Raw genomic sequence first — 17,500 nt, 5'->3', positions numbered from 1 at the left:
CTGTCTAGGTGACATCATCTGATTCAGTAGTTAGTTAGCTAACTGTCTAGGTGACATCATCTGATTCAGTAGCTATCTAGTGAGTTAGCTAACTGTCTAGGTGACATCATCTGATTCAGTAGCTATCTAGTGAGTTAGCTAACTGTCTAGGTGACATCATCTGATTCAGTAGCTAACTGTCTAGGTGACATCATCTGATTCAGTAGCTATCTAGTGAGTTAGCTTACTGTCTAGGTGACATCATCTGATTCAGTAGCTATCTAGTGAGTTAGCTAACTGTCTAGGTGACATCATCTGAATATCCTGAATGTCTAAGACAACAATGGTTGAGGGTTGGATCCGGTCAAGCCACTAGACATAGTATTAAGCTTGCTTGGGTCAACACGGCTTGTAGGGATGTAACGATTCACCAATATGCATTGGTCTCTGGTTCAAATGTTTAAGAAATCTAAGAACGCACGCACGCACCCACTCCCCCTTACCTCCTCATCCTTGTACCAGGACAGTGACTCTGCAGTCAGGACGAACCAGTAGTCCTTGGACCCCCCCTTCATAATGCTTATGTTGATAGTGAGCCAGCCCCTCCGGATCACCTACACACAGCGGGACAGACCATTAGTTCAGGATAGGGGGGTGAGAGAGAGAGAGAAGTAAAAGAGAGAGGAGGAGGGTCATTTTTTTGTGGTACCTGGTTTGGCATCACTCTCTTCTTGTTGTTAATAGCAGCAGTAACAGTGGTCCTCTGTTGCGCGCTACAAGGGAGACAGAGGCCAGATAGTCTTTCTATCACATACTATCACATGCTTCCCAATCATCTCTCCTTCCTGAAGTGTGCGCTCGTTCACTACTCCCCACAAGTTTAAAAGCATTGGATTGGGGGAGTAGGCATGGGCTAGAGTTTCAATATATCAGTCGTTTCCTTTCAAATCAGTGAAGGGAAGTGAACAAGTGCACACTTTGGGAGAAAGGAGAGAATTGGGACGCAGCCGTGGACAACTGACATGAAGTGGGCAAACTATAACCTCTACAGGATCAGCGGGACGGTTGAGCTAACGAAGGCTAATGGGATTAGCATGAGGTTGTAAGTAACAAGAACATTTGCCAGGACATAGACATATCTGATTTGTGCAGAAAACTTTAATTCTTGTTAATCTAACTGCACTGTCCAATTTACAGTAGCTTTTACAGTGAAATAATACCATGCTATTGTTTGAGGAGAGTACACAATTATGAACTTGAAGATGTATTAATAAACCAATTAGGCACATTTTGAGCAGTCTTAATACAACATGTTAAACAGAAATGCAATGGTTCATTGGCTCAGTCTAAAACGTTGCACTGACACTGCTGACATCTAGTGGCCAAAATCTAAATTGCACCTGGGTTGGAATAATAAATTATGACATTTCTCTTGCATTTCAAAAATGATGGTACAAAAAAAATGACAAAATAACATATTTTTTCTTTTGTATGATCTTTTACCAGATCTTTTATCTTTGCTTCAGGTCCTGAGCTACAGGCAGTTAGATGTCATTTTAGGTGAAAATTGAAAAAAAAGGGCTAATCCTTAAGAGGTAGGTCGTTGCTAGGGGTTACATAGGTGAACGTTGAAAGGTCGATGCTAGGGGTTACATAGTCAGGTGAAGGTTGATTGGTCGTTGCTAGGGATTACATAGTCAGGTGAAGGTTGAAAGGTCGTTGCTAGGGGTTAGAGATCAACTCACTTTGCGAAGCCAATGAAGTCCTCGTGGTTTGTGTTGATGTAAGACAGCTCAATGTCAATCAACAGCAGCACCTGAGACAGACAGACAGGTCGGGTCAAATAAAATTATATTAGTCACATGCGCCGAATACAACAGGTGTAGACCTTACATTGAAATGTTTACTTACATGCCCCTAACCAACAGTGCAGTTTCAAAAAATACGGTTAAGAATAAGAGATAAAATTAACAAGTAATTAAAGAGGAGCAGTAAAAAATAACAATATATACAGGTGGTACCGGTACAGAATCAATGTGGAGACTACAGTGCCTTGCGAAAGTATTCGGCCCCCTTGAACTTTGCAACCTTTTGCCACATTTCAGGCTTCAAACTTAAAGATATAAAACTGTATTTTTTGTGAAGAATCAACAACAAGTGGGACACAATCATGAAGTGGAACGACATTTATTGGATATTTCAAACTTTTTTAACAAATCAAAAACTGAAAAATTGGGCGTGCAAAATTATTCAGCCCCCTTAAGTTAATACTTTGTAGCGCCACCTTTTGCTGCGATTACAGCTGTAAGTCGCTTGGGGTATGTCTCTATCAGTTTTGCACATCGAGAGACTGAATTTTTTCCCCATTCCTCCTTGCAAAACAGCTCGAGCTCAGTGAGGTTGGATGGAGAGCATTTGTGAACAGCAGTTTTCAGTTCTTTCCACAGATTCTCGATTGGATTCAGGTCTGGACTTTGACTTGGCCATTCTAACACCTGGATATGTTTATTTTTGAACCATTCCATTGTAGATTTTGCTTTATGTTTTGGATCATTGTCTTGTTGGAAGACAAATCTCCGTCCCAGTCTCAGGTATTTTGCAGACTCCATCAGGTTTTCTTCCAGAATGGTCCTGTATTTGGTTCCATCCATCTTCCCATCAATTTTAACCATCTTCCCTGTCCCTGCTGAAGAAAAGCAGGCCCAAACCATGATGCTGCCACCACCATGTTTGACAGTGGGGATGGTGTGTTCAGGGTGATATCTGTGTTGCTTTTACGCCAAACATAACGTTTTGCATTGTTGCCAAAAAGTTCAATTTTGGTTTCATCTGACCAGAGCACCTTCTTCCACATGTTTGGTGTGTCTCCCAGGTGGCTTGTGGCAAACTTTAAACAACACTTTTTATGGATATCTTTAAGAAATGGCTTTCTTCTTGCCACTCTTCCATAAAGGCCAGATTTGTGCAATATACGACTGATTGTTGTCCTATGGACAGAGTCTCCCACCTCAGCTGTAGATCTCTGCAGTTCATCCAGAGTGATCATGGGCCTCTTGGCTGCATCTCTGATCAGTCTTCTCCTTGTATGAGCTGAAAGTTTAGAGGGACAGCCAGGTATTGGTAGATTTGCAGTGGTCTGATACTCCTTCCATTTCAATATTATCGCTTGCACAGTGCTCCTTGGGATGTTTAAAGCTTGGGAAATCTTTTTGTATCCAAATCCGGCTTTAAACTTCTTCACAACAGTATCTCGGACCTGCCTGGTGTGTTCCTTGTTCTTCATGATGCTCTCTGCGCTTTTAACGGACCTCTGAGACTATCACAGTGCAGGTGCATTTATACGGAGACTTGATTACACACAGGTGGATTGTATTTATCATCATTAGTCATTTAGGTCAACATTGGATCATTCAGAGATCCTCACTGAACTTCTGGAGAGAGTTTGCTGCACTGAAAGTAAAGGGGCTGAATAATTTTGCACGCCCAATTTTTCAGTTTTTGATTTGTTAAAAAAGTTTGAAATATCCAATAAATGTCGTTCCACTTCATGATTGTGTCCCACTTGTTGTTGATTCTTCACAAAAAAATACAGTTTTATATCTTTATGTTTGAAGCCTGAAATGTGGCAAAAGGTCGCAAAGTTCAAGGGGGCCGAATACTTTCGCAAGGCACTGTATATACAGGGGGTACCGGTACAGAGTCAATGTGGAGGCTATATACAGGTGGTACCGGTACAGAGTCAATGTGGAGGCTATATACAGGGGGTACCAGTACAGAGTCAATGTGGAGACTATATACAGGGGGTACCGGTACAGAGTCAATGTGGAGGCTATATACAGGGGGTACCGGTACAGAGTCAATGTGGAGGCTATATACAGGGGGTACCGGTACAGAGTCAATGTGGAGGCTATATACAGGGGGTACCAGTACAGAGACAATGTGGAGACTATATACAGGGGGTACCGGTACAGAGTCAATGTGGAGGCTATATACAGGTGGTACCAGTACAGAGTCAATGTGGAGGCTATATACAGGGGGTACCGGTACAGAGTCAATGTGGAGGCTATATACAGGGGGTACCAGTACAGAGACAATGTGGAGACTATATACAGGGGGTACCGGTACAGAGTCAATGTGGAGACTATATACAGGGGGTACCGGTACAGAGTCAATGTGGAGGCTATATACAGGTGGTACCAGTACAGAGACAATGTGGAGACTATATACAGGGGGTACCGGTACAGAGTCAATGTGGAGGCTTTATACAGGGGGTACCGGTACAGAGTCAATGTGGAGGCTATATACAGGGGGTACCGGTACAGAGTCAATGTGGAGGCTATATACAGGTGGTACCAGTACAGAGACAATGTGGAGACTATATACAGGGGGTACCGGTACAGAGTCAATGTGGAGGCTTTATACAGGGGGTACCGGTACAGAGTCAATGTGGAGGCTATATACAGGTGGTACCAGTACAGAGTCAATGTGGAGGCTATATACAGGTGGTACTGGTACAGAGTCAATGTGGAGGCTATATACAGGTGGTACTGGTACAGAGTCAATGTGGAGGCTATATACAGGGTCTACCAGTACAGAGTCAATGTGGAGACTATATACAGGTGGTACCAGTACAGAGTCAATGTGGAGGCTATATACAGGTGGTACTGGTACAGAGTCAATGTGGAGGCTATATACAGGTGGTACCGGTAGAGTCAATGTGGAGGCTATATACAGGGGGTACCGGTACAGAGTCAATGTGGAGGCTATATACAGGGGGTACCGGTACAGAGACAATGTGGAGGCTATATTACAGGGGGTACCAGTACAGAGTCAATGTGGAGGCTATATACAGGGGGTACCGGTACAGAGACAATGTGGAGGCTATATACAGGTGGTACCGGTACAGAGTCAATGTGGAGGCTATATACAGGTGGTACCGGTACAGAGACAATGTGGAGACTATATACAGGGGGTACCGGTACAGAGTCAATGTGGAGGCTATATACAGGGGGTACCGGTACAGAGTCAATGTGGAGGCTATATACAGGTGGTACCAGTACAGAGTCAATGTGGAGGCTATATACAGGTGGTACCAGTACAGAGACAATGTGGAGACTATATACAGGGTGTACCAGTACAGAGTCAATGTGGAGGCTATATACAGGGGGTTTTGATGTCTCTGGTTTTGATGTCTCTCTCTCTCCATCTATCTCTCATTCTCACCTGGTCTTTGGTTTTGATGTCTCTCTCATCTGGTCTCTGGTTTTGATATCTCTCTCTCACCTGGTCTCTGGTTTTGATGTCTCTCTCTCACCTGGTCTCTGGTTTTGAGGTCTCTCTCTCACCTGGTCTTTGGTTTTGATGTCTCTCTCTCACCTGGTCTCTGGTTTTGATATCTCTCTCTCACCTGGTCTTTGGTTTTGATGTCTCTCTCTCACCTGGTCTTTGGTTTTGATGTCTCTCTCTCTGACGTAGGTTGTGACGATTCTCTCCGTCTCTTCTCTCAGTCTGGGGTAGGAGCCAAGCTGTGGACCAACACACAATGCTGCAGGTACTGACGGCGCACACACACACAATCACACACACACACACATGCATGCACACACACACATACACAATTGCACACACATGCATGCACACACACGCACACACACACATGCATCAACACACACACACACCCCTCTCTCTCTCTCACTCAGACACACACCATCCATCCAGCCAAACAGACACACCCCCTAGTGATTGACATGTGTAGGGGACAGACAGTTAACATAGAGGGGTCATCCATCCAGCCAAACAGACACACCCCCTAGTGATTGACATGTGTAGGGGACAGACTGTTCAACATAGAGGGGTCATGCAGATAGGACATTGATCCTGCTTGGTAGTATATCTGGTATAAACTAACATCAACCAGTTTGAATGTAGGAAAACCAGTTTAAACTAACACAAACTGGTTTGAGGCTAATTTGATCTGATATAGGAGATTTTTATCTGGTTTTAGCAAGCATGCTCACAATACTGTCATCAATATCCCACAGGTATCCCAGCATGCTCACAATACTGTCATCAATATCCCACAGGTATCCCAGCATGCTCACAATACTGTCATCAATATCCCACAGGTATCTCAGCATGCTCACAATACTGTCATCAATATCCCACAGGTATCCCAGCATGCTCACAATACTGTCATCAATATCCCACAGGTATCTCAGCATGCTCACAATACTGTCATCAATATCCCACAGGTATCTCAGCATGCTCACAATACTGTCATCAATATCCCACAGGTATCTCAGCATGCTCACAATACTGTCATCAATATCCCACAGGTATCCCAGCATGCTCACAATACTGTCATCAACATCCCACAGGTATCCCAGCATGCTCACAATACTGTCATCAATATCCCACAGGTATCCCAGCATGCTCACAATACTGTCATCAATATCCCACAGGTATCCCAGCATGCTCACAATACTGTCATCAATATCCCACAGGTATCTCAGCATGCTCACAATACTGTCATCAATATCCCACAGGTATCCCAGCATGCTCACAATACTGTCATCAATATCCCACAGGTATCCCAGCATGCTCACAATACTGTCATCAATATCCCACAGGTATCCCAGCATGCTCACATACTGTCATCAATATCCACAGGTATCCCAGCATGCTCACAATACTGTCATCAATATCCCACAGGTATCCCAGCATGCTCACAATACTGTCATCAATATCCCACAGGTATCCCAGCATGCTCACAATACTGTCATCAATATCCCACAGGTATCCCAGCATGCTCACAATACTGTCATCAATATCCCACAGGTAATCCCAGCATGCTCACAATACTGTCATCAATATCCCACAGGTTCCAGCATGCTCACCAATCTGTCATCTCCGGTTCTCCAGCCACATACTGTCATCCATATCCCACAGGTATCCCAGCATGCTCACAATACTGTCATCAATATCCCACAGGTATCCCAGCATGCTCACTAATACTGTCATCAATATCCCACAGGTATCCAGCATGCCTCACAATACTGTCATCAATATCCGACAGTATCCCAGCATGCTCACAATACTGTCATCAATATCCGACAGGTATCCCAGCATGCTCACAATACTGTCATCAATATCCCACAGGTATCCCAGCATGCTCACAATACTGTCATCAATATCCCACAGGTATCCCAGCATGCTCACAATACTGTCATCAATATCCCAAGGTATCCCAGCATGCTCACAATACTGTCATCAATATCCCACAGGTATCCCAGCATGCTCACAATTCTGTCATCAATATCCCACAGGTATCCCCAGCATGCTCACAATACTGTCATCAATATCCCACAGGTATCCCAGCATGCTCACAATACTGTCATCAATATCCCACAGGTATCCCAGCATGCTCACAATACTGTCATCAATATCCCACAGGTATCCCAGCATGCTCACAATACTGTCATCAATATCCCACAGGTATCCCAGCATGCTCACAATACTGTCATCAATATCCCACAGGTATCCCAGCATGCTCACAATACTGTCATCAATATCCCACAGGTATCCCAGCATGCTCACAATACTGTCATCAATATCCCACAGGTATCCCAGCATGCTCACAATACTGTCATCAATATCCCACAGGTATCCCAGCATGCTCACAATAATGTCATCAATATCCCACAGGTATCCCAGCATGCTCACATACTGTCATCAATATCCCACAGGTATCCCAGCATGCTCACAATACTGTCATCAATATCCCACAGGTATCCCAGCATGCTCACAATACTGTCATCAACATCCCACAGGTATCCCAGCATGCTCACAATACTGTCATCAATATCCCACAGGTATCCCAGCATGCTCACAATACTGTCATCAATACCCCACAGGTATCCCAGCAAGTGTAATTATGACATAACATTGAAGGTTGTGCAATGTAACCGCAAGATTTAGATTTAGGGTTGCCACCCGTTAGATAAAATATGGAACGTTTCCGTATTTCACTGGAAGAATAAACATTTTGTTTTCGAAATGAAGGTCATTATTGGTCAAATCAGGAAACTAAGGCTCGTATTTCTGTGTGTTTATTATATTATAATTAAGTCTATGATTTGATATAGCAGTCTGACTGAGTGGTGGTAGGCAGCAGCTGGCTCGTATTTATGTGTGTTATTATATTACATTTAAGTCTATGATTTGATAGAGCAGTCTGACTGAGCGGTGGTAGGCAGCTGCTGGCTCGTAAGCATTCATTCAACAGCACTTTCTGCATTTGCCAGAAGCTCTTCGCAATGCTGTTTATGACTTCAAGCCTATCAACTCCCGAGATTAGGCTGGCAATACTAAAGAACCTATTAGAACATACATAGTCAAAGGTTAATGAAATACAATGGTATATAGAGAAATAGTCCTATAATACTACAACCTAAAACTTCTTCCTGGGAATATTGAAGAATCGTGTTAAAAGGAAACCACCAGCTTTCATGTGTTCTCATGTTCTGACCAAGGAACTTAAACGTTAGCTTTTTTAAATGGCACATATTGCACTTTTACATTCTTCTCCAAAACTCTGTTTTTTGCATTATTTAAACCAAATTTAACATTTCATCATTATTTATTTGAGACTAAATTGATTTTAATTGATGTATTATAAATAAAGTGTTCATTCAGTATTGTTGTAATTGTCATTATTACAAATATATAAAAATCAACCGATTTAAATCGGTATCGGCCTTCTTTGGTCCTCCAATATTGGTATCGGCGTTGAAAAATCATAAATCGGTCGACCTCTAGTATCTATCTCCCTCTCAGAGCAGGGGGGAAGAGGGTGCATGTTGCTTCAAAAGTACATTACTAGTATAAGAGTGGGGGTTTTGGGGACTAGAGAGATTCAATCAGATGGGCACTGATGCCAGAGAGATTAGAGACTTACTTCAACGTTCTGGTAGGGGCCCAGCCTGTGCCGTCGATAGAGTGCTCCCGCAACAAACTGGGGAAACAGAAACAAGTAGAAATCAAATCTCCGGTGGGGGGAAAAAATCTACATTTAAATAGTCTAGTACTACTGCCAGACCTTTTCTTCCATGACACCCTCACTTGTGATCGGTTGCTCTATAAATGATTGGAAATCCCAAAAGAAGTGAGCCAGCCAAACATCTAGGGGTGTTTCTCAATATGCATACTACCGTGGTCCAAGCACGCAAATTGGAGCACGGGAGGGTCAGAGCGTGAGTCCAAATCAAAGTACGTGAAATGGAGCACAGAGGGCGATTCTCAGATGCGTACTCAGTTTGTACATATTTCAAAGAAACGGAAAGTACGCCAAGAATATGACTTAGCCACATAACAAAACGTTGCAAAATGTATTGAACACAATGGCAGCTGTTATTTGAGCTGAAGTTATTAAATGAAGTGTGTGGCGAAGTGAGAAGTGAATTACCTCAAACAGATCTCCCCCGTCTCAGCAATGTTGGGGTGCCATATTCTGGTCTGGCATTTCACTTTGGGAGGCTGGAGAGAAACATGGGACAACCACCCGTTAGTATAGGATTATGTCGTCCACCAGTCTGCTCTCTCTTGATGCTGAGAAGAGTTGAGGACCAATTGTATCGCAAGGTTTGACTAGAATGGAACACATACACTAACCAACAGTTTATCAGGTACACCACTCCGCTCACGAAAATGGATCGCTCCTACAAACAGTGAGTCACGTGGTCGTGGCTTGCTATATAAAGCAGGCAGACAGGCATTCAGTTACTGTTTGATTGAACGTTAGAGTGGGCAAAACTAGTGACCTACGTGACTTTAAGCGTGGTATGATCGTCAGTGCCAGACGCGCCGGTTCCAGTATCTCAGAAACAGCCGACCTCCTAGGCCTTTCACGCACGACAGGGCCAAGAATGGTGCGACAAACAAAAACATGCAGTCAGTGGCAGTCCTCAGGGTGAAAACAGCTCGTTCATGAGAGAGGTTGAAGAAGAATGGCAGTAATCATGCAAGCTTAGTCGGGCCAAAAACAGAAATAACGGCTCAGTACAACAGTGGTGTGCAGAACGGCATCTCGGAACGCCAATTTGTCGATCCTCGTCACCCAATAGAGAATCTTTGGTCCAATCTGCAGAAACGGCATGATGCCATCGTGTCAGCATGGCAACGTTACTGACACCTTGTAGAATGCCCCAAATAATTCCAGTTGTTCTGGAGGCGAAGGGGGTCCGACCGGTACTAGATGGGTGTACCTAATAAACTGGAGAGTGAGTGTAGGTTCCCCTGAGGCAAACTATCCCCCACAAAGAAAACACAGCATAGCTGAGGAGAGTAGTACTGAAACTCTTTAAAAAAAAGAACCCCTGTAGATTTTCTCCCCAAGACAAACACAAACAAACAAGAAAAACACACCCAAAAAGTAGTCTTCTGAATCTTTAACTTAGTTTTTAATTTATATATATCATATGTCAGCCTTAGACCTGATTAGGTTCCTCAGAACTGTGAAGATGAAACGGCAGGTGGTAGATAAACAAAGCTGTATAATAAACAGTACAGCGAGAGAACTAGACGTGTCAGTCTACCATAGTTGATCAAAGAGGCCTTGTAGCAACTGATCATGTAATAGCTGCTAATAATGTTCACTTTGCGTTTATAATGTAATAAAATGCCGATAATGTATAAAATTGACGATAATGTAATACATATGCTAAACACTTAGCACAATAACGTTTTTGTGCATAATGTAATTATTTACTTTTAAAATACAGAAATACAGCCAGGAATACTGCAAAATGCAGCATCATATGATGCAAAATGCAGCATCATATGATGCAAAATGCAGCATCATATGATGCAACATGCATCATTTGGCTGTATTTCTGTATTTTGAAAGTTATATATCTTGAAAACTTGATTGCTGACATGCAAAACAATGGACTGATGAAAAGAACACCAAAAGATAGTTAGAATTTCCTTAAATGGTTCACATTGGACTTTTCCAAAAACACCACTCTCTCCTCCCGTCAATTTCCCAAATGAAGCCCTTTTTTTTTTTTAACATGCACTATCTGAAACATTACATGAAAGAGACATTTCAAAAGACATTTCGGCCTAGCAGTACCTACTGGCATGGAATGAAAAACTTGCTGAATCCCAACTCAAGACTAGAGTGCTCAGCATGAAACTTCTACTCTCTCTTAATAGTGTTTATTTTTTATTTTTTTTATTCACCTTATTTTAACCAGGTAGGCTAGTAGAGAACACCTTTATTTAACCAGGTAGGCCAGTTGAGAACACCTTTATTTAACCAGGTAGGCTAGTAGAGAACAGTTCTCATTTGCAACTGCGACCTGGCCAAGATAAAGCATAGCAGTGTGAGCAGACAACAAAGAGTTACACATGGAGTAAACAATTACAAGTCAATAACACAGTAGAACCAAAGGGGAGTCTATATACAATGTGTGCAAAAGGCATGAGGAGGGTAGGCAAATAATTACAATTTTGCAGATTAACACTGGAGTGATGAATGATCAGATGGTCATGTAGCGAGGCTAGCAAGCTCCGTCAATCACTCCTGAGTTCCATCAATCGCACCTGGGCTGCAGTCGCCTATCCGGACCCAGTTTGCTGCCTTCGCGGAGCCCCACCGGGCCTTCACAACTGTACTGCCGACGTTATCTACCCGAAGGAGTATTCGGCTGGCTCCTCCGTCGCGACGTTACCTGAACGCCCATCGCGGCCTGCTAACCGTTAGCTGTCTTACCGGCTGCTATCTGAATAGACAATCCGGACCATTTTTTATTATTTTTTTATTTATTATTATTATTATGTTTTTCTTCTTGGGCCTCTATAACTATATCTATTGTTTTTATTTTTGTTGTTGTGGTGATTTGGATTGATCCCCTCTACCACACGGAACCCCACTAATCTACTGACGGAACGCAAGAGGTGGCTAACAACAGACCTCCATCCTATGCTAGCTTGCTACCGATGCCCTGGCTAGCTGTCTAAATCACCAACCAACCTCTCCACTCACCGGACCCTTTTGATCACTCGACTAAGCATGCCTCTCCTTAATGTCAATATGTCTTGTCCATTTCTGTTCTGGTTAGTGTTTATTGGCTTATTTTCCACTGTAGAGCCTCTAGTCCTGCTCACTATACCTTATCCAACCTATTAGTTCCACCACCCACACATGCAATGACATCTCCCTGGTTTCAACGATGTTTCTAGAGACAATATCTCTCTCTTCATCACTCAATACCTAGGTTTACCTCCACTGTATTCACATCCTACCATACATTTGTCTGTACATTATACCTTGATGCTATTTTATCGCCCCCAGAAACCTCCTTTTACTCTATGTTCCAGACGTTCTAGACGACCAATTCTCATAGCTTTTAGCCGTACCCTTATTCTACTCCTCCTATGTTCCTCTGGCGATGTAGAGGTGAATCCAGGCCCTGCAGTGCCTAGCTCCACTCCTATTCCCCAGGCGCTCTCTTTTGACGACTTCTGTAACCGTAATAGCCTTGGTTTCATGCATGTTAACATTAGAAGCCTCCTCCCTAAGTTTGTTCTATTCACTGCTTTAGCACACTCTGCCAACCCGGATGTTCTAGCTGTGTCTGAATCCTGGCTTAGGAAGACCACCAAAAACTCAGACATTTTAATTCCAAACTACAACATTTTCAGACAAGATAGAACTGCACAAGGGGGCGGTGTTGCCAATCTACTGCAAAGATAGCCTGCAGAGTTCTGTCCTACTATCCAGGTCTGTACCCAAACAATTTGAACTTCTACTTTTAAAATCCACCTCTCTAAAAACAAGTCTCTCACCGTGCCGCCTGCTATAGACCACCCTCTGCCCCCAGCTGTGCTCTGGACACCATATGTGAACTGATTGCCCCCCATCTATCTTCAGAGTTCGTGCTGCTAGGCGACCTAAACTGGAACATGCTTAACACCCCAGCCATCCTACAATCTAAACTTGATGCCCTCAATCTCACACAAATAATCAATGAACCTACCAGGTACCTCCCCAAAACCTTAAACACGGCACCCTCATAGATATCATCCTAACCAACTTCCCCTCTAAATACACCTCTGCTGTCTTCAACCAAGATCTCAGCGATCACTGCCTCATTGCCTGCATCCGTAATGGGTCAGCGGTCAAACGACCTCCACTCATCATTGTAAAACGCTCCCTGAAACACTTCTGCGAGCAGGCCTTTCTAATCGACCTGGCCGGGGTATCCTGGAAGGATATTGATCTCATCCCGTCAGTAGAGGATGCCTGGATATTTTTTTAAATGCCTTCCTAACCATCTTAAATAAACATGCCCCATTTAAGAAATTTAGAACCAGGAACAGATATAGCCCTTGGTTCTCCCCAGACCTGACTGCCCTTAACCAACACAAAAACATCCTATGGCGTTCTGCATTAGCATCGAACAGCCCCCGTGATATGCAGCTGTTCAGGGAAGCTAGAAATCATTATACACAGGCAGTTAGAAAAGCCAAGGCTAGCTTTTTCAAGCAGAAATTTGCTTCCTGCAACACTAACTCAAAAAGTTCTGGGACACTGTAAAGTCCATGGAGAATAAGAACACCTCCTCCCAGCTGCCCACTGCACTGAAGATAGGAAACACTGTCACCACTGATAAATCCACCATAATTGAGAATTTCAATAAGCATTTTTCTACGGCTGGCCATGCTTTCCACCTGGCTACTCCTACCCCGGACAACAGCACTGCACCCCCAACAGCAACTCGCCCAAGCCTTCCCCATTTCTCCTTCTCCCAAATCCATTCAGCTGATGTTCTGAAAGAGCTGCAAAATCTGGACCCCTACAAATCAGCCGGGCTAGACAATCTGGACCCTTCTTTCTAAAATTATCTGCCGAAATTGTTGCCACCCCTATTACTAGCCTGTTCAACCTCTCTTTCGTGTCGTCTGAGATTCCCAAAGATTGGAAACCAGCTGCGGTCATCCCCCTCTTCAAAGGGGGGGACACTCTTGACCCAAACTGCTACAGACCTATATCTATCCTACCGTGCCTTTCTAAGGTCTTCGAAAGCCAAGTCAACAAACAGATTACCGACCATTTCGAATCTCACCATACCTTCTCTGCTATGCAATCCGGTTTCAGAGCTGGTCATGGGTGCACCTCAGCCACGCTCAAGGTCCTAAACGATATCTTAACCGCCATCGATAAGAAACATTACTGTGCAGCCGTATTCATTGATCTGGCCAAGGCTTTCGACTCTGTCAATCACCATATCCTCATCGGCAGACTCGACAGCCTTGGTTTCTCAAATGATTGCCTCGCCTGGTTCACCAACTACTTCTCTGATAGAGTTCAGTGTGTCAAATCGGAGGGTCTGCTGTCCGGACCTCTGGCAGTCTCTATGGGGGTGCCACAGGGTTCAATTCTTGGACCGACTCTCTTCTCTGTATACATCAATGAGGTCGCTCTTGCTGCTGGTGAGTCCCTGATCCACCTCTACGCAGACGACACCATTCTGTATACTTCCGGCCCTTCTTTGGACACTGTGTTAACAACCCTCCAGGCAAGCTTCAATGCCATACAACTCTCCTTCCGTGGCCTCCAATTGCTCTTAAATACAAGTAAAACTAAATGCATGCTCTTCAACCGATCGCTACCTGCACCTACCCGCCTGTCCAACATCACTACTCTGGACGGCTCTGACTTAGAATACGTGGACAACTACAAATACTTAGGTGTCTGGTTAGACTGTAAACTCTCCTTCCAGACCCATATCAAACATCTCCAATCCAAAGTTAAATCTAGAATTGGCTTCCTATTTCGCAACAAAGCATCCTTCACTCATGCTGCCAAACATACCCTTGTAAAACTGACCATCCTACCAATCCTCGACTTTGGCGATGTCATTTACAAAATAGCCTCCAATACCCTACTCAGCAAATTGGATGCAGTCTATCACAGTGCAATCCGTTTTATCACCAAAGCCCCATATACCTACCCACCATTGCGACCTGTACGCTCTCGTTGGCTGGCCCTCGCTTCATACTCGTCGCCAAACCCACTGGCTCCATGTCATCTACAAGACCCTGCTAGGTAAAGTCCCCCCTTATCTCAGCTCGCTGGTCACCATAGCATCTCCCACCTGTAGCACACGCTCCAGCAGGTATATCTCTCTAGTCACCCCCAAAACCAATTCTTTCTTTGGCCGCCTCTCCTTCCAGTTCTCTGCTGCCAATGACTGGAACGAACTACAAAAATCTCTGAAACTGGAAACACTTATCTCCCTCACTAGCTTTAAGCACCAACTGTCAGAGCAGCTCACAGATTACTGCACCTGTACATAGCCCACCTATAATTTAGCCCAAACAACTACCTCTTTCCCAACTGTATTTAATTTTATTTATTTATTTATTTTGCTCCTTTGCACCCCATTATTTTTTATTTCTACTTTGCACATTCTTCCATTGCAAAACTACCATTCCAGTATTTTACTTGCTATATTGTATTTACTTTGCCATCATGGCCTTTTTTGCCTTTACCTCCCTTCTCACCTCATTTGCTCACATTGTATATAGACTTGTTTATACTGCATTATTGACTGTATGTTTGTTTTTACTCCATGTGTAACTCTGTGTCGTTTTATCTGTCGAACTGCTTTGCTTTATCTTGGCCAGGTCGCAATTGTAAATGAGAACTTGTTCTCAACTTGCCTACCTGGTTAAATAAAGGTTAAAAAAAAAAAAAAAAATGTACAGGTAGAGATATTGGTGTGCAGAAGAGCAGAAAAGTAAATAAATAAAAACAGTATGGGGATGAGGTAGGTGAGAAAGGGTGGGCTATTTACCAATAGACTATGTACAGCTGCAGCGATCGGTTAGCCCGCTCAGATAGCTGATGTTTGAAGTTGGTGAGGGAGATAAAAGTCTGGGCTGGGCTGTCAAGCTTTAAGGAGATCTTTTTCTCTAAAGCACACAGTTAAAAACATTCACTAACTAAGGTGAACTGGAGAGAGAAAAAGGAGTGAATTTTTAACTCAGTGACTAGAGTCACTGACTCAAAACCAGAAGACGGTAGAAACACTGACTCAAAACCAGAAGACGGTAGAACACTGACTCAAACCAGAAGACAGTAGAACACTGACTCAAAACCAGAAGACGGTAGAACACTGACTCAAAACCAGAAGACGGTAGAACACATTTCAAACGTTGCTTGTTAGTGGGAGGTCGTTTCAGAAACGTTGGAATGGTTTAGTCGGCTTCCTCGCTGGTTGGTCCAGATTCGTTTTTCTTATTCTCTTCTATAGTCCCAAAATGGATTTGAGATAACCTTATATTTTGTAGTCTGTAACTATGCTCTTTCATTCCCCAGTATGAGTGCTAATGAGGCCAGTCCTGGCTAAGAACGTCTATAAATTATAGATTTATATACTGTTCTTTCCATTGCCACCCATACTGTCATCTTATACCATTATCAAATGCTTCAGTTTACTTACTACCTTACCACTTGCTTAGAAGAAAATAAAAAACACACTTTACTATTCAAGGCTGGGATCAAGACATTACACAATTTAGAAAAACTCTAAAATGATCTCATATTGTTTTAACCTCTTTGTACAATATTGCGGTCCAGTTTTCTATAATCAAATAAAATGTTATTCATCACATGCTTGGTGAACAAGAGGTGTGGACTAACAGTGAAATGCTTACTGACTGGCCCTTCCCAACAACACAGAGAGAAAGACAATAGATCAATAACACAACAGTAAATCACGTAACAATAAAATCTATAATAAAACACACACAGAGTAACGATAACTTGGCTATATATATAAGGGGTACCAGTACTGAGTATGTGCAGGAGTACGAGGTAATTGAGGTAGTTATGTACATATAACTAGGAATAAAGTGACAGACAGCAGCAGCATGTGATCAAAATAATGCAAAAAGGGTCCATGCAGATAGTTAACCGAGAAGCTACCGGACTAACTATTTAGCAGTCTTATGACCTGGGTGTAGAAGCTGTTCAGGGTCCTGTTGGTTCCAGACATTGCGCATCAGTATCACTTGCCGTGCGGTAGCAAAGAGAACAATCTATGACTTGGGTGGATGGAGCCTTTGACAATATTTAGGGCCTTCCTCTGACAATGACTGGTATATAGGTCCTGGATGGCAGGAAGCTTGGCACCAGTGATGTACAGGGCTGTACGCACTTCCCCCTGTAGCGCTTTGCGGTCGGATGTCAAGCAGTTGCCATACCGGTGATGTAGCCGGTCAAGATGCTCTCAATGGTGCAGCTGGAGATCTGAGGGCCCGTGCCAAATCTTTTCAGCCTCCTGAGGGGGAAGAGGCGTTGTCGTGCCCTCTTTACGACTGTGTTGGTGTGTTTGATGCATAACGATATAATGGTTAAATGTTCTAATAAACGTAATGTGTTGGGTATTTAGGGCCTAGGCAACAAAAAAAAAGCTGTCAGGTTCTTTATGGGTCTCTTTCAGGCAGTTTA

General features: G+C 43.4%; 1 protein-coding gene across 1 annotated transcript in view; it reads right to left on the bottom strand.

The window, feature by feature from the left end:
* LOC116372035 (dynamin-2) overlaps nt 1-17,500 on the bottom strand; it is a 79,129-nt gene that overhangs the window by 13,597 nt on the left and 48,032 nt on the right. Inside the window, exons 5-11 of the mRNA XM_031821109.1 lie at nt 9,443-9,513; nt 8,936-8,992; nt 5,445-5,553; nt 5,203-5,229; nt 1,725-1,795; nt 689-752; nt 483-593 (exon numbers count right to left, since the gene is read on the bottom strand). Of these exons, the coding sequence (XP_031676969.1) occupies nt 483-593; nt 689-752; nt 1,725-1,795; nt 5,203-5,229; nt 5,445-5,553; nt 8,936-8,992; nt 9,443-9,513 (510 nt within the window). The remainder of the gene's footprint in view (nt 1-482; nt 594-688; nt 753-1,724; nt 1,796-5,202; nt 5,230-5,444; nt 5,554-8,935; nt 8,993-9,442; nt 9,514-17,500) is intronic.

The sequence above is a fragment of the Oncorhynchus kisutch genome, unplaced genomic scaffold (genome assembly GCF_002021735.2).
Source record: "Oncorhynchus kisutch isolate 150728-3 unplaced genomic scaffold, Okis_V2 scaffold3858, whole genome shotgun sequence".
Classification (NCBI taxonomy): domain Eukaryota; kingdom Metazoa; phylum Chordata; class Actinopteri; order Salmoniformes; family Salmonidae; genus Oncorhynchus; species Oncorhynchus kisutch.
Note: the sequence above shows the minus strand (reverse complement) of the source record. Positions and strands in the feature narration are given on the sequence as shown.